General features: G+C 39.7%; 1 protein-coding gene and 1 pseudogene across 1 annotated transcript; both read left to right on the top strand.

Annotated features, from left to right (window-relative positions):
* Nucleotides 1-14,141: 14,141 nt before the first annotated feature.
* On the top strand, nt 14,142-15,053 carry LOC110906566 (uncharacterized mitochondrial protein AtMg00810-like). Its single transcript, XM_022151677.1, has one exon. The coding sequence runs from the start codon at nt 14,142-14,144 to the stop codon at nt 15,051-15,053; it is 912 nt and encodes a 303-aa protein (XP_022007369.1).
* A 1,946-nt stretch (nt 15,054-16,999) lies between these two features.
* On the top strand, nt 17,000-25,396 carry LOC110906565 (annotated as a pseudogene).
* Nucleotides 25,397-25,519: the final 123 nt, after the last annotated feature.

The raw sequence follows: 25,519 nt of genomic DNA on the forward strand, positions 1-25,519 counted from the left end.
TTGAAATTCGAGAATTTTCTTTTGTTATCCCCGGACGACTCTACATGAGTCTCCTTCTTCTTTTGCTCAACATCAGAAAACTTGTTTAGGCGGATAGCCTCCTCAGTGAGAGCTACGCTTAGATCGATCGCCTCGGTGATTGTTGCCGGTTTTGAGGTGGTCACCATACTAATGATTTGAGGAGCTAAACCCCAAATGAAGCGCTCGATCCGCTTGAATTCTGGCGTGACCATATAAGGTACCACCTGTGATAGGTCGTGAAACCTCTGAACATAATCCGCAATTTTCGGACCTTCCATTTTCAAATGCCAAAACTCAGTTTCTAACCTCTGGATCTCAGCGCGAGAGCAATACTTTTTGCGCATGAGCTCTTTCAGCTCGTTCCACGTCAATGCGTAGGCTGCGGCTTCACCAAGTGTTTGGACTTGTAAATTCCACCATGACAGGGCTCCGTCCAAGAATAGCCCAGAGATGTAGGTAACCTGCTGATCTGGAGCGCATTTGCTCATGCGGAGAACTGATTCTGTCTTTTCTGCCCAACGAACAAAAGCAACAGCACCTCCGGTGCCATCAAAGTTTACAGGTTTGCAGTCTAAGAACTGCTTGTAGGTGCACCCTGCACATACGTTACAATATATGAATGGTATTAGCAAACTTGCTATAGATATCCAATGTATCATGGTATGCCTTAATAACTTAGTATTACCATGAGGCGGATTGTTGTTGCCGATATTGCCAGAATTACTTCCGCTAGCTCCTCCTTGAGAGGCGGCGTATTGCGCGATGGCGGCAACAATGATTTGTTGAAGTTCTGCCTCGTTGGCAGGCATGCGTGGATCACGTTTCGGTGGCATCTTCTAAAAGATGGTTTACGCGAGTCAGGTCATGGTAGGTAAAGTGTGCGTATAAAACGATAGTAATAACACATAACTTCTCATGTTAAAATAAACCAAACACATAACTTCTCATGTTAAAATAAACCAAACACATAACATCTCATGTTATAATAAACCAAACACATAACATCTCATGTTATAAACAATCAATCACACAACATCCCATGTTATAAATATATCAATAAATCAGCCATGCATGTAATGAGAATACTGCGATTAAGCTTTTATATAACCAAGACCACGATTACAATGTTTACAAGTTCCACAAATGTAACATACATCCAAAAGGGACCAAGGGTCACAATGCCCTTGTCCGAAACGTCTAAACATATACAAATACCAAACATCAAAAGTCATAATCGGCAGGTGGTCTTCAAAAAGCTATGTAGCCGACTTAATCACCGTCTTCTCATCAAAAGTGGTGGTACCTGCATCAAACCAAAAGAGCCCTCATGCTGCTGCTGGTGGAGGAGGAAAATGAAAATAGAACAAACTGCGCATGAGGAGCCAATCCTCCTCCATGGCGTGGTGAGAACGCGACAGACACTCTATCTGCTGCTCCAAGACCTGGACACGACGCGTCAGCGCGTCATGCTGTAGCATGAATGAAACGAGGACATCCTCCGTAGAAGGCCCGTCATAATGGGGATGGTATGGATCTGTCGGCGGCATGATGGATGATGATGTCCAGAAAAAAGGCTCGCTGGGTGGAGTAAAAGGTGGTGCAGTGAACGGTGGAACAGGGGGAACAGCAGTATGGTGAGGGATCTGCGGTGCAAACTGATCCCCTCCGGTCAGAAAAGGTGCATGGCCAAAAGGCTGATGAGAGGGGCCCTCTCCAGGACGCGGCGGAGGGATCTCATGGAGAAATGTGATGGGCAGATCCGTGCGATGCGCATCAGCAATGTGTGTGGGGAACAAGGGTGTATCAAAAGGAGCTAAAGCTGGTGCAACCGGTACTACAAAAGGTGGAACATCATCATCGGCCTCTATCCACCCATTCCGGGTGTCTACATACTGAGGGTCGACATGAGCCGCAAAGAGTGCATGGTCGGGCTCTAGAGGCACCGGGCCAGGAAAAGGAGCAACAACATCAGGCTCAGCGGGTATATCAGCATGAATAGGTGGTGGAACAGAGGAAGCTACCGACTCAAGAGAATCAGGAATCGACGAATCAGAATGGGCCTCCTCATCAGGAATCTCAACTAACGGAAAAGCGACATCGTCTGCAATCTGGGCCCCGCCCTCATGGTGGTCCTCAGGGGGACCCTCGAATAGATCGAGGTCGTCATCGGACTCAACATCGTGTGGCAATTCCTCTGCAGGAAATGCAGCGAGTGGAACAGGAGCAGGGATCTCCACAAGAGGTAGATCCCCGGCAGGAACACCATCAGCATGAGGTATGTCATCCCCAAAATCGGGTATAGCAAAAGGCTGGAATGCATCCTCGTCAGTGCTGTCTGTATCTGATGTATGAACCTCTGAATCAGTGTACATCGGGTCGTCAGAGTCTACTGCCACTGGGTCTGAAACCCCGCTCGATGAAGACATAGTGCCTGTAATACCACCACAGATATGCACATATATGAATCATATAATCAAGTAAACACATTAGTCACCAATAAGCAATCAAATAGTTCTCCTAGTCCCACTAGCCTCCCAGCCTCCCAGACTGCTCTCCCTAGTCCCACTAGCCAATTTTCCCAGCCTCCCAGACTGACTCCCTAGTCCCACTAGACAATTTTCCCAGCCTCCCAGACTGACTCCCTAGTCCCACTAGACAACTACCTCGGTCTCCCAGACCGAGCCTTGGCCTCCCAGACCGAGCCTCAGCCTCCCAGACTGAGCCTAACAATAATAAATAAAACGTGCTCAACGTTTGAAAAATATTTTGGATCTGGACTTAAGTGGTATGCAGTGTAAAAATGTTTTCGTGAGAGCCCTAGTGATCATAGTCTAGACTCGAGAAAGAATCCTAGTTCGCTATGATCAGGGCTCTGATACCAAGCTGTCACACCCTGGCTTTGCGGAAGCGTGGTTAATTTTGGTGTGACTTCTTAATACCATAGCTTAATCATAACAAAGCTATATGAAATAAAAACCATGCAAGATCATCCATAGGCTTAAGTTGTAAAACAAAATTAACAGAACATTGTCTTGGAAACTACAACATGGTAACATAAGACATTGTTGTGAAAGACATAAACACCATCATGAAATAAACACAGTTTAAGAACTGTGACTCGTCCAGGAAAAAGTCACATCCCTTAAACTTGGATGACCTCGGAACCCATATGCAGCGGGAAAACTTAACATACCGCGCCAGATCTTTAGTTCCCTGAAATACATGTAAGTTGGAAAAATCAACAATAATGTTGAGCGAGTTCATGTGTAAGTGAGTAAGTAAAACCTTTGTATGTATAAAAACCCTGGTATGTAGCAAATAAGGAAAAAGAGATCACCAATGGTTTGCAAGGCCATTGATATGTGTGAAGTGCAAGTAGGAAGACTCAACCCTAGCGGATTTTGCGTTGGGCACAAAGTCACCCCAAGGTCCGTTCTGTTGGGCCTGGGGTTGGGCTCGCTACACCCAGATAGATCTACCGCTTACGTCCCTCGGTCCTACAATGAGGATTAATGGACTCCAGTTCCCGCCTACCCACTCACATGATCAAAGTAGTAACCCTCCTTACGCTAACCATACAATGTAAAAAGTACTCATAATCATAGTAACATGTATTTCACCCCCGCAGTTTAGAAAACTGAAAACAGTTAAGAGAAAAGGGGGACATGAACTCACTGTAATGCGTCCTCGATAACAGCAACTCAAACTTGGTCTGCAGCACGACAACCTACAACGTGCTAATATCTATTAGACGAACGGCCGTGCCTTAACTTAGAGTTTTAACGTTCTTGGGGAAATAGTTAGACAACTATTTCGTGTTTATATTTCTTGGTAACCTTATAAATAGATTCCTTCCCAAGGATGGGGTATTCGTACATGTATTATGTATTTGGTGACTTAAAGTATTGACAAAATATATTTACAAGTCTCATATCCAACACTTTAAAGTTTTATGTCAAAACTCATGGCGAGGTTTAATTCCGAGAAATAAAGTTAAACATACTTGTTAGAAAAATAATTTTTCTAAGTCTTGGCATTTTTAGAAAAATTCGCCAGGATTTCCCCTAGAAACGGGAGTGTTCGTGCTAATACGCACATCTCTTTTCTTTTTGAAATCAACCCATGATCATCAACAATCAACCCTTACGTTTTAACACGCAAAATGCTACCCTTGTCGTTTCAGTTTCAATATGTGAAAAACTGGACTGTTTTCGGACGAGTAAATAAAATACTTAACTTATTCCAAAAATTCCTAAATTTTTGCGGAACGTCCTAATCGACCCACAAATTATTGTGTAAAAATATCAGGGTCTAGTTCATTATCAATAATTTATAGAAAATCGTTTACCGAACTGTGATCAGATTTGTTACATTCTGATCACAGTTTACGGAAAAATTCGTCAAAAATTCCTCGTAAGTCCGTTAGACAAAATTCTAGTTAGAGGGTGACAAGTACATCAGTGACTATCTATGGTATGAGTTTTAGGGGCTGGTTCAATTCAGGTTTTAAGTTGTGATCGAAAACGCACCGCCCAATTTACTGCAGTAAAAATCAGCCTTAGCTGCTGTCAAGAAAACAGACTTTTAAAATAGTAACCGACCTCAGAAAAATACAATTCCAGCGCCATTTTCTTCATTTTTCGAAAAGACACGATTTAGGCTCTAGAAATTTCGTTTTTCGATTTATTAAAGTCTGTTTACAGCCTGTTGAAGGCGGCTGAAAAAGTACATCAGCATGCTATTTTAAAGTTTAAATGTTATTAAATCGTGTTACAAGTGTCCGATTAATGGGTTTATCAAGAAACCAACTTTTAAACATCAAGTATGATTTAACCAACCCTCAAACCGACAAGGTTCCGCTTCCTAAATCAGACACAAGTAAACTTTTATGTAACTTTTATATTCTTTATTTTTGTTTAACATCTACTCGTCTCTTTGATCTTTAGTGATTTATCAACAAAACATCCTACTATAAATCATAACTTTGAACAAGATGAACCAAGTGTAAAGAAACTTACTACTAGCCTCTAGCTAGGGACGAAAACTAATGAAGAAATGTGAAGAAAAGATGGTGTAAACGGCTAGAACAATGCTCCTTTGAGAGTCCTTCAAGATGTAACCTCCATTGATCCTTCTATGCTTTGAATGAGACTAGATAATGAAGAAGATGGGAATGTTGGAAGGTGGTTGGTTTCGGTTATGTGTAACCGTGAGAAGAGAGAGAGAGGTAAGTGAAATGAGGGGTGAAAGATAGAGAATGGTGATTGTGATCTTGTCTTACTTATAGTGATCATTGCTTATATTTTGTTTACTTACACAAGCATAATCTAATCAAATAAGAAAACAAATCAAGTAGAAGATATGAGGTATGGAAGTGGAGTTTGTGTGGGTCCATGAAATCGGTTATATGGGGGGAATTTAGTGTAAGATTGTAACTAAAATGTAACATGAGTTATATTTCTAGTAAAATATTCATGTAAGATACTTTGATGATTTAAAACGGGTATTATGGCAAACGGGGATCATGACTAGCTAAAAATAATAAAGCAAAGTGTTTGACAAAAATTTAGTGTCTCGGGTAATGTCCGGTTATCCGGTTAGGTAACGTCCCGTTAAAGTGTGTAATTAGTCCAACAAGGATCCTTTATATAAATTCTTGCAACACAAATTATTTCCGGCACTTAGGAAAATACACGGGACCGTTCTGCAATGTTTTTGCACTTTATTAGTAATTTAAAATGCTGAGTTTTATATTAAAGCGCAAAATTTTGTACTTAAAGTATGTTTTAGGCACATCCGGTCACTATAAACTTCACCTAGTGACGCAGTTCTACAATCCTCACCTCCCTACACTCACTACTAGTGTAGTAATCTATTCCCGGCTCGTACTAGCCTTAGAGGCAATGTCTGCCTGATGCTGGTTATGTCAGCATGTTTGATGGATATCCCGTATAGTGTGCTCACTGTGCTTTTTGTGCATCAAGGTTGTCACTGGTGCTTGTGCATAAATAATAGAGTGACAGTATAAAATGTGATGCTTGAGCATGTATGTATCCGAAATCAGTAAGCAGTTTAATCACAGTTGTAAGCAAACACAGTAATTAAGCGGTAATTAAATATTAATTAATTTGTACGGATACCTGGTTTGGTAAGGGTTGTCACAATCGGCACCTTGAGAATTCAACCAACAAGATGGTAATTGGTTGAAAAACAGGTTTGAGCTGTATGTTTGTGATTGATACAAGTGGTTCAGATTTTGAATCAGATCAATCCTACAAATGGTTAATCAAGGTCATTAAATTGAACTTGAGTTAACTACATGGTTTGATCCCCATAACCTACAAATGGTTGGTAAACAAACTAATTTTTTTTTCGGAAAAACCATTTTGATTAAAATAAACTTAAGTGTTTTGAGATCATAATGGGGAAATAGTTTGTTGTAAGGGAGAGTTCTGATTGTTTACGCCAAGTGGATGGCGAATTGAAGCGATTCGATATCATGTTGTCAAACTTTGTACAGTTTGTTTCAATTTTTCCCAGAAAATCAAAATTGAAACATATTTTGATTTTAGGGGGAGTAAAATTTTAAAAAAATTAAAAAAATTTGAAAATGTCAAAAACATTGAAAAATTAAAAATGAGTTTTAGTGCGAATAGGGGAAATGATAGAACATCAGCTAGACTGGCACAGTACGCTAAAGATTTGTAATGTATAAATGCATTTAAGCAGTCTCGCTAAAGATGTGTCGGTAGGTTTTCACAGATTTAGTAGATCAGTTTGGGATATAAACATGAATTTCACTTACGTCTACGTGGGGAACACCTCCAGAATATATAGGTAACCCCTGAAATCCTGTTTGAAGGGTCCCGTATTCTGAGATACTAGGTCTTTATACTCAGTGGTATCTGGGGTATTATCTCGGGACTTCTGATGTATGGAAGTACTGACCTAGTCCCCGGATAATACTTTCTGCAAAAAGCTTTGAAATACAAGCTCGCCCTCAGCAATTTGATTAAATAATAAAATTGATAATCTTTGCTGTTGTAACAAAAGATCCTCTAAAGGGGACCCACCAAAAGTCGAAGCCGTCATCTCTCTGCGTATACGGAAGTATCGACCTGAGCTCTCACGGCCCACGCACATAACCCCTTAACAGATATCAGATGTGGTATACTCACCTGTAAGACTGAATACTGGGGTCTGGATACGGGAGTATATACTGAGGTGGGACACATGTAGATGTCAAAACACTAATTCTGTATCCCGAACAGATTGAACATTTTGTGAGAATTTAAGTGGATCAGAATATCGGCAATCTATGCGAATTGTTTAAAAGCTTAAAATGAATTAACAGCTTAACGGTACTAGTGTTTAGTCAATAGCTGATATGATCCTCTTGCACGAACTCGCAAAAATATGTTTGTTCATATTTCATTTCTGCATCTAATTTTTGCATTTATATTTTGAAAATCCGAAAAGATTTTCGACAACTGATGTTGGAGAGCTGATATTCAAGATCTTAAAGGCTAAACATGATGAATAAAGTTTTGGTTAAATTGGTTTGAAGTGTTTAACCAGATTTTGGAAAGTTGAATAGGTTTTAAATGAGAAAAATTCTTGAATATTCTTAAATGATTAGTTGATTCATTAAGTTGAATCACAATTGTGTTTGTTTTGTGATAGAGTGTTTGAGTTGTGCAGGTTTCTGATCCTGTTGCTACGGAAAGCCAGGAGATACTTCAGAACCTGAGAAGAAGTTTAAACTGATAAAGCCAGGAGTTGATTTCAATGGTGATAACGAATTCCAGACGGCGATCCCAGCATGATGATAGGGGGAGTCTGATGAAAGTTAGAGCCAGAGAAAGATCCGGATACATGATTCCAGGAAGGAGTTTCTGAAGAAAATATGATTCCAGGAAGAGTTCCTGAAGAAGACCAATCGAGAAGCCCAGAGACTGATCAAGACTGAAGAAGTACAAGACATGAAGTTGTCAAAGACTTGATGAACGACTCCATCAACATCTGAGGGGGAGTCTGTTGGTGCACTTCATCTGTTGATTTTGTCTTGAATCAAGTCTTAGTCTTAGAATGTTAGATTAGGGTTCATTGTACGAGAAAACAGGAGATTGTATGTGTATAGTGAGTTAGGTCCGCTTATATGGTCATTAGGAAGTAGGTCCGCTTATACGTACACATGTAGGTCCGCTTATATGGACATGTCCATATAAGCGAACCACCATGCCCTATATAAGGGACACATGAGCGGATCTAGACAGCAGCTGTAGGTGTGGTCTTGTATGGTACGGCGAAGCCCTGCCAAATCGTCTCCCGAGCTTGTAACCTGTTATAAAGTGCAATAAACAGAGATAAATTAGTGAAATCAAGCTAAACGAAGACCGAATCAATGAATTCCGCCTCTGATTCTGTCTAAGCACTCTTCTGATCGACTCGTCAGGTCGTCTAAAATCCTACAACACATCTCAAATACGGACTCGAGCTTTTCAAACCAATGGAGGAGTCCGACTGCTCCTTCAGTGCCACTGAACGTGCTAGGACGACAGTCCATGAAATTCTTGAAAGTGCAAACAGGTGGCTGAGCGTGTTGACCTATTGCGTATAAGAATAGGACAAGGTTAAACACAAGAGTTGGTTTAGGAGTGTAGGATCTAGAGATCCTAGTGTGAGTTACGACTGCAGGATATACCTCCTGCTTGTGCGGCTGCAAGTGCCATAGCAACTTGTTCATTAATGAGAGCCGTCAACTGGGCTTGAGTCATGTTAATACGTCCAGCCACGATCTTCATAGCAAAGGTAATCATAAGTGAGAGAGGTCCGCGAAAAAAATGCGATGACAGAAGAGAGTAAGCACACAAGTGTTCTCAAGCAATAGTGGTTATGTGTATCTAAGCATACCATGAGCAAAGTTCTATGTAATCTAGCAAGTAGGCAATACAACATATACCATATTACCTAGAATGTTGAGTCTTGCACGTGGAGCGAGGCGTCGTTGTGGATCGTTGAGCACTGTACAGGTTATAGTCTGGTTTTAATAAAAACATTTTCCCCTTATTAAAACCAAGTTCGCTATAACCAATGGCTCTGATACCAATCTGTCACACCCCCAAAATCCACACGCAGAGTATCACCGCATGGGGGCGTGACATGACCAGGATCAAGCCACCAATCATATTGAACATTGCAAGTATTAAATAAAACTCAACCCATCAATATAAAAGGTGGTCAAAACCAAACATAGTTAAAGTATAGCGGAAGCATAATTGTGAAAACCCAAACATGAGTATAAGTTCATAAAGTGTAAATGTTTGACATGGAACTCAACAGTCCATGTTCCCACAACGATCGCGCCTCCCGTGCAAGCTACATGAGTACCTATAGTCCTGCAAGGCATGTAACAGAGAGTCAACAACTAGTTGAGCGAGTTCACAGTAAGCAAGTTCCTAATAGTAAGTTCATTGCATCATCATGCGTCATTAACTAAGTCATTTGTATGTTCATTTAGTGGGGGCTTCCCATGTGCATATGTACTAGACTAGGGGCAACCATAAGTGTTCTTCTTAACCCAAGAACAGTAGTACGTACGGGGTTTACGTAGGTTTTACGTAAGTGTCCTTCTTAACTCGAGGACAGTGGTACGCGGGGGTTTACGTAGGTTTTACGTAAGTGCTCTTCACAACCCGAGGCAGTAGTGAGTATTAGTTTACGTAGGTTTTACGTAAGTGTCCTTCGCAACCTGAGGACAGTGATAAGTACAAGTATACGTAGGTTTTACGTTTGGGTCCTTCGTATCCGAGGACGATGGTAGATAGTATAGTAACAGTGTAAGTACAAGTAATTGTTCAATCCCATTCCTTCAAATCCCATTCCCTACCCGCCGGGAATCCCATGCCTTGGTAAGAGTGTGAACTCACCTTGGTTTGCTCGGCAGAACACGAAAAGGTTACTTGAGCCAAGAGGGGTAAACCACGTCCTAACATGGTTACCATACGAGTCAGGTTTAGGTTCAAGTAGTGCACATATGTTTACACACAAGCTAACAGATTACGAACACGTACTGATCATGGCAAACATGTATCATCTTAGCAAACATGGTTGATCAATACTAAACACATTAAACAGTATCATGCAAGTTTCCAAGTAAAACTCAATTGTGCGGTTCAGGTGCTTGGGCTGGTGATCTGGTTTAAGCCCAATAACCTTTTGCGATTCAGCATATGTAACCCAATTGGATGATCAGCCCAACCTGTTGTGCGTCCAGCACATCTTGTGCGACTCGTAACAGGTTGTGTGATCCAAAACATACCCGGCCCAGTTTACAATTAAGCCCAACAAAGTACACAGCCCAAACAAAATACATTCACTGGTCTTGTGCGGCCCGGATGAACTTGTGCGACCGACCAGTCCTTGTGCGAATGGGATTGGGCTTGGAGGCCCAACAACGTAACAGTTTTAAGTAGTTTGTGTGTGGCCCAAGCCTTGTGCGATCGGCACTGTCTTGTGCGATCCACAAGTCTTGTGCGATTATGCATATTCTAGTTGTACACTATGCTTAATGTGATTGTACCAAGTCTTGTGCGACTGGCCCTTGTGCGATCCAAAGACTTATGCATTTAATAACTTGTGCGATCAGAACTTGTCTGTTCTGATCTTGTGCGATTGGTTATAAAATTCCGAATTTCATGCATATTAGTTACCCAATTATCTAGCAAATCAATTCCAACAGTTTCCATTTTCTCATCAAATCGGTCAAACAATCAAACAGTTTCCAACTTGAATGTGGATCGATTAACTAAGGTTTCAACATCTAATCTTATGAACCCTAATCGAAATCAAAGCATGGACAATAATTTATCAAATCATATGAACATACAACCGATTACATTCATTCGATCCTAAATCATCATGCAAACAATCCGAAATCAGGACATGATAGCCGATTAACACCTATTCTGTTTTAGATTATTATCATACAATCCGATTTACAAGAACATCATCATTCACACAAACAATTCTAGTTATCACATAAAATCATGGCACCCATAGTATCATCTAACAAAAACAATAACAGTGAAACACTAACCGATTGAGAGAAGGATAGGATCAACGATTGATCCGAACAAGAAAAGATCTTCAAGAGATGAGGGGCGATTGCCGTCGGCTTCAAGAGGAGAGAAAGAGAGTAGGGTTTGTGTGTGTTGTGTGTTTTGTAACTAATGAGAAAACAAAACCCTATCTTAGGTGATAGTATACGCTTAAAAGGAGTGGGCCGAACCCTCCCTTGGGCTGCCCTTGGTTTCGGATACAAGAAATACGGCCCAAATGGGCTTGTGCGATTGAACGGGTGTTGTGCGGTCGGTTCGAATACATAATAACACATAACATAACATACATTCATTCAATTAATAAAGTTCACGTAATTACATAACGTTACACAAAGATAGGTTCAAAATACGAGTTGTCACACACAACCCCGCTCACCCCTACATCGTTTTTCCCAGCAGTTGGGCCGCCTCTCAATGGGCCGGCCTGCTGCAAAACCACCATACATCACCATCCTCGGCCCAACCGCCTTGTCCTTACCCCTCCAGGCCTAGTAACCCCAACTCACAAGGCATCCTTGGGCCCCGCCCTGATCAGGTTTACAACACGGGTTACACTCCCACAGACATTGAGCAGGCTCTCTACACGATGGCACTAAACCCCCCGGATCATGGGGTCATGGACACGGGCGCCACGGCACACTCGGCTAATGAACAAGGTATATATTCCCCGTCTACTTTTAATAAATGCACTAATAAACATATTATTGTTGGCAATGGCACGACTATCCCCGTAATGCACAAGGCAACCAAGTTTTACCGCCACCTTTTCCACCTTTAAAACTAAAAAATGTCTTATTTGCCCCTAATATTATCAAAAACCTAATCTCCGTCCGTCGCCTTACCACTGTGTTGAATTTAACCCGTTTGGTTTTCTTGTGAAGGATCTCAAAACTCGGGCTCCTATCCTACGATGCAATAGTACCGGCGATCTTTACCTGCTTACTCAACCTCTACCGCTCAACCACAATCAACCTTCTACCTTTGTTGCTGCTTCTCAAGATCGCTGGCACCAACGCTTGGGACATCCCGGCAATACTTTATTGCATTCGTTAAAACTTTCTTCTTTTATTAATTGTGGCAAACTGAATAAAAACCATTGTGAACCTTGCATTTTTGGGAAAAGTATTAAATCACCATTTTATGATTAACTAATTGTACCCATTTACCGTTTCATATTATTCACAGTGACCTTTGTACCTCCCCGGTCCTTAGCACTGCGGGCCATCGTTACTACATCCTATTTTTGGATGATTTCTCTAACTTCTTGTGGACCTTTCCCATCTCAAATAAATCACAAGTTTTTGACATATTTGCCAAATTTCACAACCATATACACACCCAGTTTGAACGCAAAATTAAACAATTTCAGTGTGATAGCGGTAAAGAATACGTGAACCAACAATTCTACAATTTTGTAATCACAATGGCATGCAATTTCTTTTTTCGTGTCCATATACCTCCTCTCAAAATGGCAAAGTCGAACGAAAGATTCGCACTATAAATAACATGATCCGTACCCTCTTGGCCCAAGCATCCCTCCCCCCAAATTTCTGGCACCATGTTCTTGAAACCGTCACCTATCTTTTAAATATTCTTCCTAGCAAAAATCACAACTTTCGATCCCCCACGTCCTTGCTATACCGCTGTACACCCGAGTATGATCACCTACGCGTACTTGGCTGTCTTTGCTACCCCCTCACGCCACCCACCACCATAAATCGTCTCACTTTTCGTTCTGAGCCTTGTGTTTTCCTCGGCTATCCTCCCAACCACCGCGGTTACAGGTGTCTCGATCTCTCCACACATCAAATAATTATTTCTTGCCATGTCCATTTCGAAGAGTCCATCTTCCCATACCAAATTCAATCCCCAACACCCCCACCTTCTTATGATTTCTTACATTCTAATATCCACCCACTGTTTTGGGACACCACTACCTCCCAAACTCCTCTCGGCCCTACACCCACATCTACCACCTCCTCACCTAGCCCACATACAAACATCTCCACTCCAGGTCCAACTCCCATAACTCACCCTCCCTCCGGCCCAAACACCCGATCAGCCCATCAGCCGTCCCATCAGCCCATCCCTCCTCGGCCCTCTTCCAGCCTAACCGACTCCTCAGCCCATCCCTCCTTCCCTTCTCCTTCGGCCCAACAGCCCAACCTAGATAACCCATCTACCTCCACCCCTCATCAGCCCGTATCCACACCACTCGACCACGGCCCAAACCAACCTAACCCCTCTTCACCTATTCCTTCCCAACCGTCCCAACCACCCCCACTTACGACTCGCACCATTCACACGAGATCTATGAGTGGCATCACTAAACCCAAACAAGTCTTTAATTTGCATACCTCTACCGTTGTCCTATAGCCAAAAACCCTCGGTTTGCCTTAGCCACTCCGGAGTGGTATACTGCCATGGTTAACGAATTTAGTGCACTTATTAAAAACAAGACCTGGGAACTTGTACCCAGACAACCCAATATGAACATGATTCGTAGTATGTGGCTCTTCAAGCATAAGTACAGGTCTGACGGTAGTTTGGAGCGGTATAAAGCAAGGTTGGTTTGTGATGGTCGAAACCAGCAAGCAGGTATCGATTATGGTGAGACTTTTAGCCCGGTGGTCAAACCGGCTACTATTCGACTGGTTCTCTCTCTTGCATTAGCCAGGTCCTTGCAGATCCATCAGCTAGATGTAACCAATGCATTTCTACATGGAACCTTGGAGGAAACTGTCTACATGTACCAACCCATGGGGTTTCATCATAAGGATTACTCGAATCATGTGTGTCGCCTAAAGAAATCCCTATACTGTCTCAAACAGGCACCTAGGGCTTGGTACCAGCGGTTCACTGACTTTGTCACTCTTCAGGGATTCCACCAACGTAAGTCCGACAACTCTCTGATGCACTGCGACATCAACTTATGTCTGCCCTATATATGTTGACGATATCATTCTCACTACTTCCTCGGATGCACTGCGACATCAGCTTATGTCTGCTCTATCTGGAGAATTTGCCATGAAGGATTTGGGGCCTCTGTCTTATTTTTTGGGTATTCAGGTTAAACGGGATGGCAACCACATATTTCTCTCTCAAGAGGCTTATGTTCGGGATATTATTCATCGTGCTTCTATGGACTCTTGTAAGCCAGTCGCCACTCCAGTTGACACACAGACAAAACTATCCGCAGACTCCGGTGCCTTACATGATGACCCTACTGCCTATCGGAGTTTAGCCGGGGCCCTACAGTATCTGACATTCACTCGGCCTGATATATCATACGCGGTTCAGCAAGTGTGCATGCACATGCATTCTCCTCGTGTTGCCCATTGGAACGCGTTAAAGCGCATCATTCGATACATCCAAGGGACTTCCGACTATGGTCTTCATCTCGGTCCGGCTCAAAACCTTTCTTTGGTAGCCTATACGGATGCGGATTGGGCTGGATGCCCGGACACTCGTCGGTCCACGTCAGGGTACTGTGTGTATTTGGGTGACAATCTAATCTCCTGGTCCTCTAAACGACAATCTACAATCTCTCGCTCAAGTGCTGAAGCCGAGTATCGGGGTGTCGCCAATGTTGTTGCAGATATTTGCTGGCTTCGGAATCTTCTCCTCGAATTGCATCAACCGTTGTCTCGTGCGACTCTTGTTTACTGTGACAATGTGAGTGCTATCTATCTCTCAGGTAATCTAGTCCAGCATCAGCGAACTAAGCATATAGAGCTGGATATACACTTTGTTCGCGAACAGGATCAACGCGGTCACATTAGAGTCCTTCATGTGCCCTCTCGCCATCAGATCACTGATATATTCACCAAAGGCCTCCCTCGTGTCCTATTTGATGATTTCAGATCCAGTCTAAGAATTCGGCCTCCCAACGCTTCGACTGCGGGGGTGTAATAGAATATGTATATATTAGGAAACGATTGTATATTGTTATTGTGAATATTGCTCCTAGTTTAGGCGATTCGGTTAATGTACTATTTATATGGTATTGATAATAATGAGATGGCAAGGAATTTTACATCCTATCAGCTTTGAACATGAATCGGTTACTTAGATGCTTTAACTTAGCTTCTGGATTAGCTATAAATTATGGAAAATCTGTTATTTTTGGAGTCGGCGTTTCTCCAGCAGAAGTCAAAGATTTTGCTTGGGATATAGGGTGTAAAGATGGGGCCTTACCATGCTCATACCTTGGATTAATTTTGGGTGCTAATATGAATCGAATATCTCAGTGGAAACCGGTTAATTTGGAAAAAGACCTTACTTTCGGAAGGAGGGAGACTAACGTTACTGAAAGCCGTGTTGGAATCCATTCCAGCGTACTATTTTTCTCTCTTTAAAGCCCCGGCTAAAGTTATTGAGATCCTTGAAACGAAAAGACGAGCATTTTATTGGGGTAGCACAAAAAATAAACATAAGACATGCTGGGTAAAAGGACTGAAATCACGCGTCCGGTTAAAGCGGGTGGTCTTGGCTTGACGCCGTTACGGGACGCTAATGTGGCGCTATTAACCAAGTGGTGGTGGCGTTATAAAACTGAAACATAAGCTTTGTGGAGGCAAGTTGTGACAGCGATACACCAGTCGAAGAGAGGATGTTCTTTTTTGTCGTTGGCGTCATCATGTTCAGGTACATGGAAGGCAATTGTTAATGTGGATAGTTGCTTAAAAAAAGGATAATATTATGCTGGGGAATTTGTTTGGAGGTGTGGTAGGGAAAGGAAATAATATTCGTCTGCGGATTGATCCTTGGGCTTCTCAAAAGCCCTTGAGATTAATATGTCCAGACTTGTTTGTATTAGAAAAAGAAAAAGCAGTGAGAGTAGAGGATTGTTATGAAATGGTGAATCAACATGCAACCTGGAAATGGAGGTGGAAGAGGTTAAATTTCAACCAGAAGGAAAAGGACGAGCTGGTGATTCTTAAAAGCATTTTGGAGAAGGTGAAAATTGTGAATAAAGCGGATAGTTGGAAATGGATGGGGGATGATACGGGCAATTATACGGTGGCTTCGATGAAGAAAGTTATGTTTGATGCTAAACAGGGAACGACGTCGTTCACGTGGAAATGGAACAATTGGGTGCCGAAGAAAATAAACACGTTTATGTGGAAAGCGGAAAAGGATAAAATACCCACGTTGATGGCTTTGAATAAAAGAAATATGAATGTAGGATCGGTTACATGTCGAATCTGTGGGGAGGCGGAGGAGAATAGTGACCACTTATTTTCATCATGCTTCTTAGCCATGGTGATTTGGTAATTCGTTAGTGAGTGGTGCAACATTCCGAGCATTTATATATTTTCGGTTCGGGATCTTTTAACTCTTCATAGCCATTTGAAGATAGATAAAAAGAGAAGAAAGGGCATTCAAGCAATAGTTCTCATTGCTGCCTGGTGTATTTGGCGGGCGCGGAATGAGTATGTTTTCAAGAATAAGATAGTAAACATTACAAGAATCAAAGAAGACATCAAGGCGTTGGGGTATCTTTGGATTAAAAATCGCTCATCGAACAAGCATTTAGAGTGGAAGGAGTGGTGTAATGTAGCTATGTAATGTTTTTGTTCGTTTGTTGTTTTGCTCTAGCTCCTTGCTAGCTGCTTGTTTTTGTAATGAAAGTTGCCGTTCAAAAAAAAAAAAAAAAAAAACTTCTAATAAGCAAAAAAAGAAACATTTGGATTAATCTAGCAAAATCGTAAAAACTCCTCAAATTAAGTGCAAGAATTTGTAAATAAATTAGAGGAATATTCCAAAAAAGGGATCACATGGCGATTCGATTCTCTTTTGGCCTTTGATAACTGATATTGGCCATCAAGATCGAGGTCACCTACCATTACATTTTTACAAAGCCGCTCTATAAAGAAAACACTTTAAGAAAAAAGCCAATATCACTTCACTTCACTTCACTTGTGCCCATAAATAAATACCCACCAAGATCATCAATCCCTTTGCATTTGATCCAACTTGTATGCAGCAGAAAGGAAGATCACTCAACAGCAGATCAAGATCATTCTCTAGAACTCGCCTTGCAGTAGAAGGCTCATAATAATCTCTCCCAAATGGCTGCTGTTGTGAATGGTAGTTACTAAATGATTCCGATAAGTCTGTCTGTTACACAAATTGGTTTTTAAAATGATGAATAACTTATAGGCAGCAGCAGGTGAAGAACGTGAGATTCAGAAGAGTTACTGGATGGAACACTCTGTGGAACTCACCCTTGAAGCCATGATGCTTGATTCTATGGCATCTCATCTTGACAAACAAGATAGGCCTGAGGTATTATTACAGTCAATTATGCATTTTGATTGATTCGTTCATTAAATCCTTTTGTTGCTACTGTTTCTGTGTCGTTTGGTTTCTGTTTGTTATCAATTATGATCTTGGTGTCTCTGATTGCCTATTATACACAGAGTGGAAGCAAGTAAATAATAAAGAGAGAATACTCAAAGAAAAGTTACAAATTTCTGACTGAATGCTTAAACGATTACAAGAGGTGCCCTTATGATTTTCAAAGTTACAAACTGAAATTTGAATACTTAAATTAAACAAAGAAATAACTGCGTAAACTAATTCAATCAATGATTCACGTGTTTTTCTGTCGCCTGCTTGTGGGCCCCGTATGTTCAATCGTAGCCCAAGTTACGCCCGTTTAAAGTTTGTGCCTTTATCAAGATAGTCCAAATAGGAATCTGCCCAGCTCTTGGACCCGCTCCTCATCAGTACACCTCTTCCTTTGTGACATCTCTAGTATGGAGGCATATAGACCTGGTGAACGGGCTTATACGCCTGGTATACAGATGTATAGACCTGGTATAAGGCCGTTTAGCCCTGGTCTACATGCGTATACGACTTATATACGGGTGTATGCCGTCACATTTGCTGCCTTATACGTGCATATGCTATCAAATCACATCAATAAGGGGTTTTGTTTAGCTGCTCCCTTATATATTTATTTTAAAGAATCTTGGAGGTACTTGTAGATCATTTAATTATATATTTGATGTTCTGTTTTTTATTAGTTTATTTTTCAATGATTTTGGTTCTGTTGGTAGTGTGTCAACTTTCTTTCTTTTTTCTTTTTTTTTTTTTTTTGTTATTAACTTATTTTTCAATGATTTGGTTATGCTGGTAGTGGATTATTTTTAGTGTGTTATGTTAACTGATTGGTTCATTAGATTAGATCCTTTTGATATTACTAATTTACTATTTATGTGGGGTTTTGTTATTAACGAGTTGACGCTGACCCGTGCGTTGTGACGGGACGTTGATCATGAGTATCTTTAGATTCACTATATGAGATGCGAATACTCAAGTTTATGCAAAATATTCTTTCATTCTGCCTAACCTCCAAACTACAATACCATACTAATGCATTTTATTTCAAAACATTCTTTTTATTTTAACCTGCTCCAGAAATTGTTAACCGTGCACTTTGGCACACTTGCCGGTCAAACTCAATACCTTTAATCTTACTAATATGTAAACAGGCTCCTAGATGAGTTAGATTGTATTGCAATATTAAAAGTAGAATGTTTTTGCATCAACAATAAACTTTCTCTTTTGACCAGATTATTAGTAATAACTTTCACCCACATAACTCTATGTTAGAAAAAAAATGATAATAAACCTGGACAAACAAATAACGTGCATAAGTTAAGAAAATTTAAAACAGGCACATTTACCCACTTCATTGTATGGTTTGAGTATTGCTTACAAATGAACTTTAGTTATAGAATTGACTTCAACTAAAGTCGCAGTGGCGGACCCAGGATTTTATTTCAATGGGGTCCATTTTCGGGTCAGTCCTCGTTCGGGTCGAGTTAAAGTGAGTTTTGAACTAGATTTAAAAAAAAAACAAGAAAAATGAGCTAATCAAGGATTGAACCCATGAACTCTTGGTGGAAAAGAGGGAGATTTACCACTACACCAGCTTTCTTTTTATTTCTATGGTGTCCACCTAATTGTATTTATGGGGTCCATATACAATTTAATATACCGAATCTACTATTTTTTTTAAAAGATTGGGGTCCGGGGACCCCGATGGCACCAATGTGGGTCCGCCCCTGTAAAGCCGTGATTTTAGTGGCTTGATTCTATTAGCTTAGAAATGACTCGACTTGTGTACGTCAAGTAGACACTTGTTAATGGCAATCCAACCGTGTTGTAAATGAGTAAATCCAACCAAATTGTAAATTGCATGCATCCGTAACATCACATATTAATATCTTTCTCAAAACCATACATATTCTTGATGTGTGTGAGAGAGAGAAATTTTTATTATTATAAAATAATGTTTTAGTTGCAATATATTTTACATAAGTTTACACCTTAGGGTGGGCGGGGCACCCACCGAAACCCATGCGGGGACCCCGGTTGCCGCTTAGGGGATGGCACCGCCAACATATCGGTGAGGTAGAGAGAGGGAGGAAACCGATGGGGAGCTACCGAAGAGAGGGGGAGGAGAGAGGGATGAGGGGACCAATCAAATGTTTTCTTTTTTTTAAAAAAATAAAATAAAATAAACCAATTCACCTAAGAGGGGAGTGCCGCCATCAATTTAGGGTGTTAGGGGAGTTTAAGAGGGGAGTTGACAAGGCCGGCCCTGGGGGTGGGCAGGGAGGACCACCGGCCAGGGCCCGATATTTCGAGGGGCACGTTTTTTTATGAAAAAAACACGATATGTATATGTAAAATATTTTTTTAATAGGGTACACCGATACAAACACCAACATAGGACCTCTTACAAAACTATTCTTATGGTTTAGATTAGTTATTAACCCCTTTGACATTAGGTTTATACCTTTAGTGAGTCCAATACCCGATTTCGTTAAGACCTAAGGGCACATTTTTTCGAGCTCGAACAGGGTATACGAATTCTCAGGGCCGGCCCTGGGAGTTGACGTGGCACACGAGGATTGGTTGGGCGTAAGAGAGGGGACTCACCTCTTAGGTGAGCACCCCTTACACCCTTATTAAGAAAATTATACATTATTAAGCAACATAATAAGCATTTAAATTATCTCGTCATATATTATTCCTAAACATAAGTTACGTATCCGACAATTGCGGCGGTTATTTCCAACTACACCGTATTATCCCGGCCATATAATCGGAAAATTAACGCTCCACTCGGCACAACCCAACAACAAAAACACATCCTTTTATCCTCTCCACCGGTACGTGGTGGATTAAAAATTTCAATCGTATTCTTCTAACATATACATCACTTTCATTCTGATTTAAATAATTCGTTTCAGTTATAAACTGAATCATAATAGTATTCTTTTATTGCATTTTACTATCTGTTTGTTTTTCTTTTCTTTCTTTTTTGTGGTTGCCAGGAAGTTGTGCAGAGCCTAGAGTGAAATAATGGTCAATGATAAGTATCAAGTGAATCAAAAGTTGTAAATGGCGAAATACTCGTCACTCTATGTATACGTATATATATTTATATTATATAGTCATAAACTTTCCTTTCCAAATTTCCAGTTGATCGTGATGCCGACTACCATTTCCTAAATTAACACCGTAAATTGTGAAATTTCGAATCCCTTTCTATCGATTTCTAAAAGTTTGTCTCTACCCTCTCATTCAACCCTTCTTTTTATCCCAGGTTTATTATTTTTTTTTTCAAACCATGAAGTTATGAAGTGAAATCATACAATTGATAAAACCATCACCAGCCATCTCTTTTTGTTTAAACGGTGACACTTGAAGATGAGTGCCTAATCCGGTACCGAAAACGTTAACGTTGGTGTTCTGCGGCAAATTGCATTGCGGTCGAAGGATGTTGACTGGAGATTTTTGGTGTGGTAGACTGGTAGGGGTTATTATAGGCAAACGACGGGGAGGAGTCGCGTTAGTTTGTTTATTGCATGTAAAGTCACGGCGATTACGGCGGTTATCTGGTCGGAGAACACGGCAAAATCAGTAACCGCCAAGTTTGAGAATAAGAACCATGTTGGTAATTGATGTCTCTTTGTTTTGGCATTCGTTTAAATTATTCATGAGAGTCGTAATGTTTGATGATGCCCCTTTGTTTTAATTATTGATGTCTCTTTGTTTTGATTATTCAGAATCAGAACCGTCATACTGGTTAGTGATGTCTCTTTGTTACTTTTTATACATTATAGGATAAATATATTTGTATTAAACGGTGCTTTGGAGAGACGTGATGGTTTCGGCAGGGGTGGTGACCGAAGTTACATTTTGTAGTGTTATATATAATTTATTGTTCAATAATTTGGCTATGTTTGTAGTCGATATTATCTATGCTAGTGTATCAATTTTTTGTGTATGATTGGGCTTTTTCTGACATTTAAGTGATAATGACAGTTTGTTTGCATATTTGTTCTAATCTGTTCTTACAGAAAATGAGTTTTATTATTTTTTATTATCATTTTGCCACCAATAATGTAGGATTGAAGGATATGAGTTGCATTCTTCTTTCAAATGAAAAATTAGCGTGTATGTATGCATTACTTGAAGTTGTAGTGATCATATGAATAGATGTTTATGTGTATGGGGAATTCTAATCATTTAAGGAATTAATATATAAAATGACCGAATCGGTCTCTAAACAGTAAACACAAATCCAAAGACTTCGGTCTTTTAATACGTATGTCTTATGGCTACTCTTTGGTTAGGTACTGTCACTACTTCCACCCTATGAAGGGAAAAATGTCCTTGAATTAGGATCTGGTATTGGTCGTTTTACCGGTGAACTAGCCAAAAAGGCGGGAAAAGTAACAGCCATTGATTTCATTCAAAGTGTGGTCAAAAAGATGTGCATTATTCACCATGGAAGTTATATTTATTCTGTGGTTTATATTGTTATATTTTTCATTTTAGATTTATTATTCTTGCAGAATGAGAGCATCAATGGGCACCATGAAAATGTTGAATTTAAATGTGCGGATGTTATCTCACCGGACCTAAACTTTCCAGCTGAATCAATGGATTTAATTTTCTCAAACTGGTTATTGATGTATCTTTCTGATAAAGAGGCGAGTCCTTTTTTTTTTTTTTTTTTTTTTTTGAGTTTTGAATCTTTTTCTTTAATATCTTCTATATATAGTTTAAATTTCTGTTGATGTTTAGTGAAGTTCTTGTGTCCATATAAGCTTAGGTTAGTTTATACATGGCTATAAAGCTTAGTGGTTTGACTTTGTAGTAGCTATGTACATGTATTTATGTATAAAAGTTGTTGACTTTGGTCTCGGGTTAGGGGTGGCAATTTCTGACACGACATGAAACTAATCAGGCTTTGGGTTGTCACGTCTATCCCTTTTTCTAAACGGGTCATTTTGGGTTGACCCTTTTACCTACATTTACAACCCGCTCAACCCATTTAGCACGTTTACAACTTGAATACAACCTGTTTGACTCATTTATGTAAATGGGTTAAACGGGTTGTGTTCAGGTTAACTATTTTTTATGTTTGTACAGGTTAGGGTTCATGTACACGAATAAATATCAATTAAACTCAACCCCTAAATCGGGTCATGACACAATTTAAAAAATTTCATGCAGTGTGTATGTTTTTTTTTACGAAAGGGCTACGTTGTCTTTACTTATCGCATTTCTTCAACTGAATGGTTAAATATTGTTTTCTTTTTTATTTTATTTTTGTTACAGGTTGAATATATTGCTGAAAGACTTTTGAAATGGGTGAAGGTGGGAGGATATATTTTTTTCTGAGAGTCGTGCTTTCATCAATCTGGAGACCGAAAGCACAACCCAACACACTACCACGAACCTAGATTCTACACCAAGGTGGATACATACTGACCATTTGACCTAAAACTATGAAAATTTGGGTATTTGACTTCACATATACTAATGAAATGTTTGATTATTTGTCAAAAGTATCTAAATAATGTTTGATAGGGTAAATAAGAAAACTTGTTAGCTCAAATTAATGCTTTGAAATTGTTTGTAGTGCTAATATATGGTTAGATTAATTTGGAAACATTAAAAAAATGGTCCAATATCATGCTAATGAAATCATATATGTAAATGATGGTTTTCTTCGTGGGTATGGTTGTTTAGGTGTTTAAGGAATGTCACACGTCGGATGCATCTGGTAATACCTATGAACTTTCTCTAATCGGGTCGAAATGCATTGGAGCTTATGTACGCAACAAGAAAAATCAAAATCAGGTAAATCACCTTTTCCCCGTTTCGTTAAAAAAATTGTAAGACATAAAAGAGATGTATGCATTTACATCACCTTTCAAGAGACCTTTTCATTTTGGCCTGTTTGACAATAAAAATAAATAAAACTGATCAATTATTAAGTAAACGGGTCGAAATTGCCACCTTGCAGATCTGCTGGATATGGCAGAAGGCGGTGAATACTGAGAACGATAGGGACTTCCAGCAATTCTTCGATAATGTCCAGTATAAAAACACCGGCATTTTTCGCTACGAACGCATTTTTGGACCCGGGTTTGTGAGCACAGGAGGAATAGGTATATCAAATTTATTTGTCAACTTTTTTTGTTAGTTTATTTGTAAGTATTGTGTGTATTGATTCTTTTACTTTTATGCTTTAGATGCTTAGGGATGCAGGCTTTGGAGAGGTGATAGCAGAGGATAGGACAGAACAGGTTCTTTCATAAAACCTCATTGGTCACTGTTTTCAAAAGATTAAATCATTATTAACATAATATACCAATCATATATGCCAGGCTAATTATTAATAAAATGTAATGAGTTTTTTTTTCTGGACATGTTTCAACCTGTAAAAAATCACCCATTTTGACCCGTTACCCAACTTGTCTGACCCGTCTATTTTTTCAGTTCAAAGAAGTCCTTAGGCGGGAACTGGAAAGGGCCGAAAAGGAAAATGAAGAATTCATCCATGACTTTACTGAAGTGAGTGCATTTACCATTGCTTTTAGTATACTAGTAAATTTACACGCAATCATTCTTTAACAGTGGGACTATTTTAACGTGTTTCTATTGAACATGATATCTGTAGGAGGACTACAACGATATAGTTGGAGGTTGGAAGGCGAAGCTGGTGAGGACTGGCTCCGGAGAGCAAAGATGGGGCTTGTTTTTTGCAAAAAAGAAGTGATTGCGTTAGAATGGTATTTTATATATTTTTATGTCATGGACACCCGTATTCATAATAAAAGACTGGTGCTGAGGTTCAGATATCTTGTGGGTTGTAGAACTATGTAAAAATGTTATTTGGATTTAACTTGAATATGATTATTATAGGTAGATAATTGGATGTGATATAGTTTGAAGTTATAATAATAGATAATCAGGGTGTAGCAAACAAGTAGTCAAATCATATGATGATCGGATAGATAAGAAATATATATATATATATATATATATATATATATATATATAGGTTTAGGTTCATTTGTGAACACTTCCTAATTGATGAACAAAACGAACAAATCCTGGCCATAGATCTTCTTAACTAATACACAAGGGTAGGATCGTCTTTTAACATTTATAGTTTTATATATAATTATCTATTTAATTATTTTCTGGCAGTTATCAGATCATAACCACCCACACTTCAATATGGCGATCAAATTCAAATTGAATCCATCAACAAAAAAAAAATTGTGTCCATACTCCATATCTTCCAGTTCGTTCTTCAGATCATCAACCATCATTCACTTGGTTCTTCTAATCATCAACAAGCAATTGAGCAGCGAATTTGTTCCACTAAAAATTTACTAATTATGACACAAACGAACGATCAACATGTTGTTTCTGCGAATTTGTTAATTCATCAGAACTCTGAACGAACAGGACAACAACAGCAAGGTATAATATTAAAACAATCGTGTATACAAGTTTGTATCTAGTGTCGCGCGTAAATCTGATTATTTATCCCAGCAATCTAAGCATAGCTTTTGGATTAACATGATTTCGAATACACACCTGTGTTATGTTTTGTTTAGCTTTTATGATTATTAAGATGTATAATTTGTGACAGATACAAACCGTCAGCCTGATGTTGCAACCAATTTGTTAATTCCTCAGAGCACTGAACGAGCACCAGGTCCAAATATTAGAGATGACCATCGACCCATTTCTTTAGTGAATGAGTCGATCGATTCCAGTTGTAACGAAGATAACAAGTCAAATGGTAAAAATAGAGCTTAAATGAAAATGGGTCAAATGGGTTGAATAGATTGAACGACATCAATCTCCAAACGAACAGGTTCGTGAGCTTCAATCTCATAGCATCATGGATGACGAACACGCTTCAGGTATTTTACAACTACATCTTTTTGCACACAATTGAATTTGGTGAAAAAAAAAAACCAATGCATTTGTAACACTTAAAAATATGTACATATCAATTGCGTCCAGGTCCAAATATTAGA

This window comes from Helianthus annuus, chromosome 14 (assembly GCF_002127325.2).
Source record: "Helianthus annuus cultivar XRQ/B chromosome 14, HanXRQr2.0-SUNRISE, whole genome shotgun sequence".
NCBI lineage: Eukaryota > Viridiplantae > Streptophyta > Magnoliopsida > Asterales > Asteraceae > Helianthus > Helianthus annuus.

Coding starts and splice junctions, on each gene's coding strand:
- LOC110906566 (XM_022151677.1), top strand. CDS start 14,142: ATGTCTGCTCTATCTGGAGAATTTGCCATGAAGGATTTGGGGCCTCTG.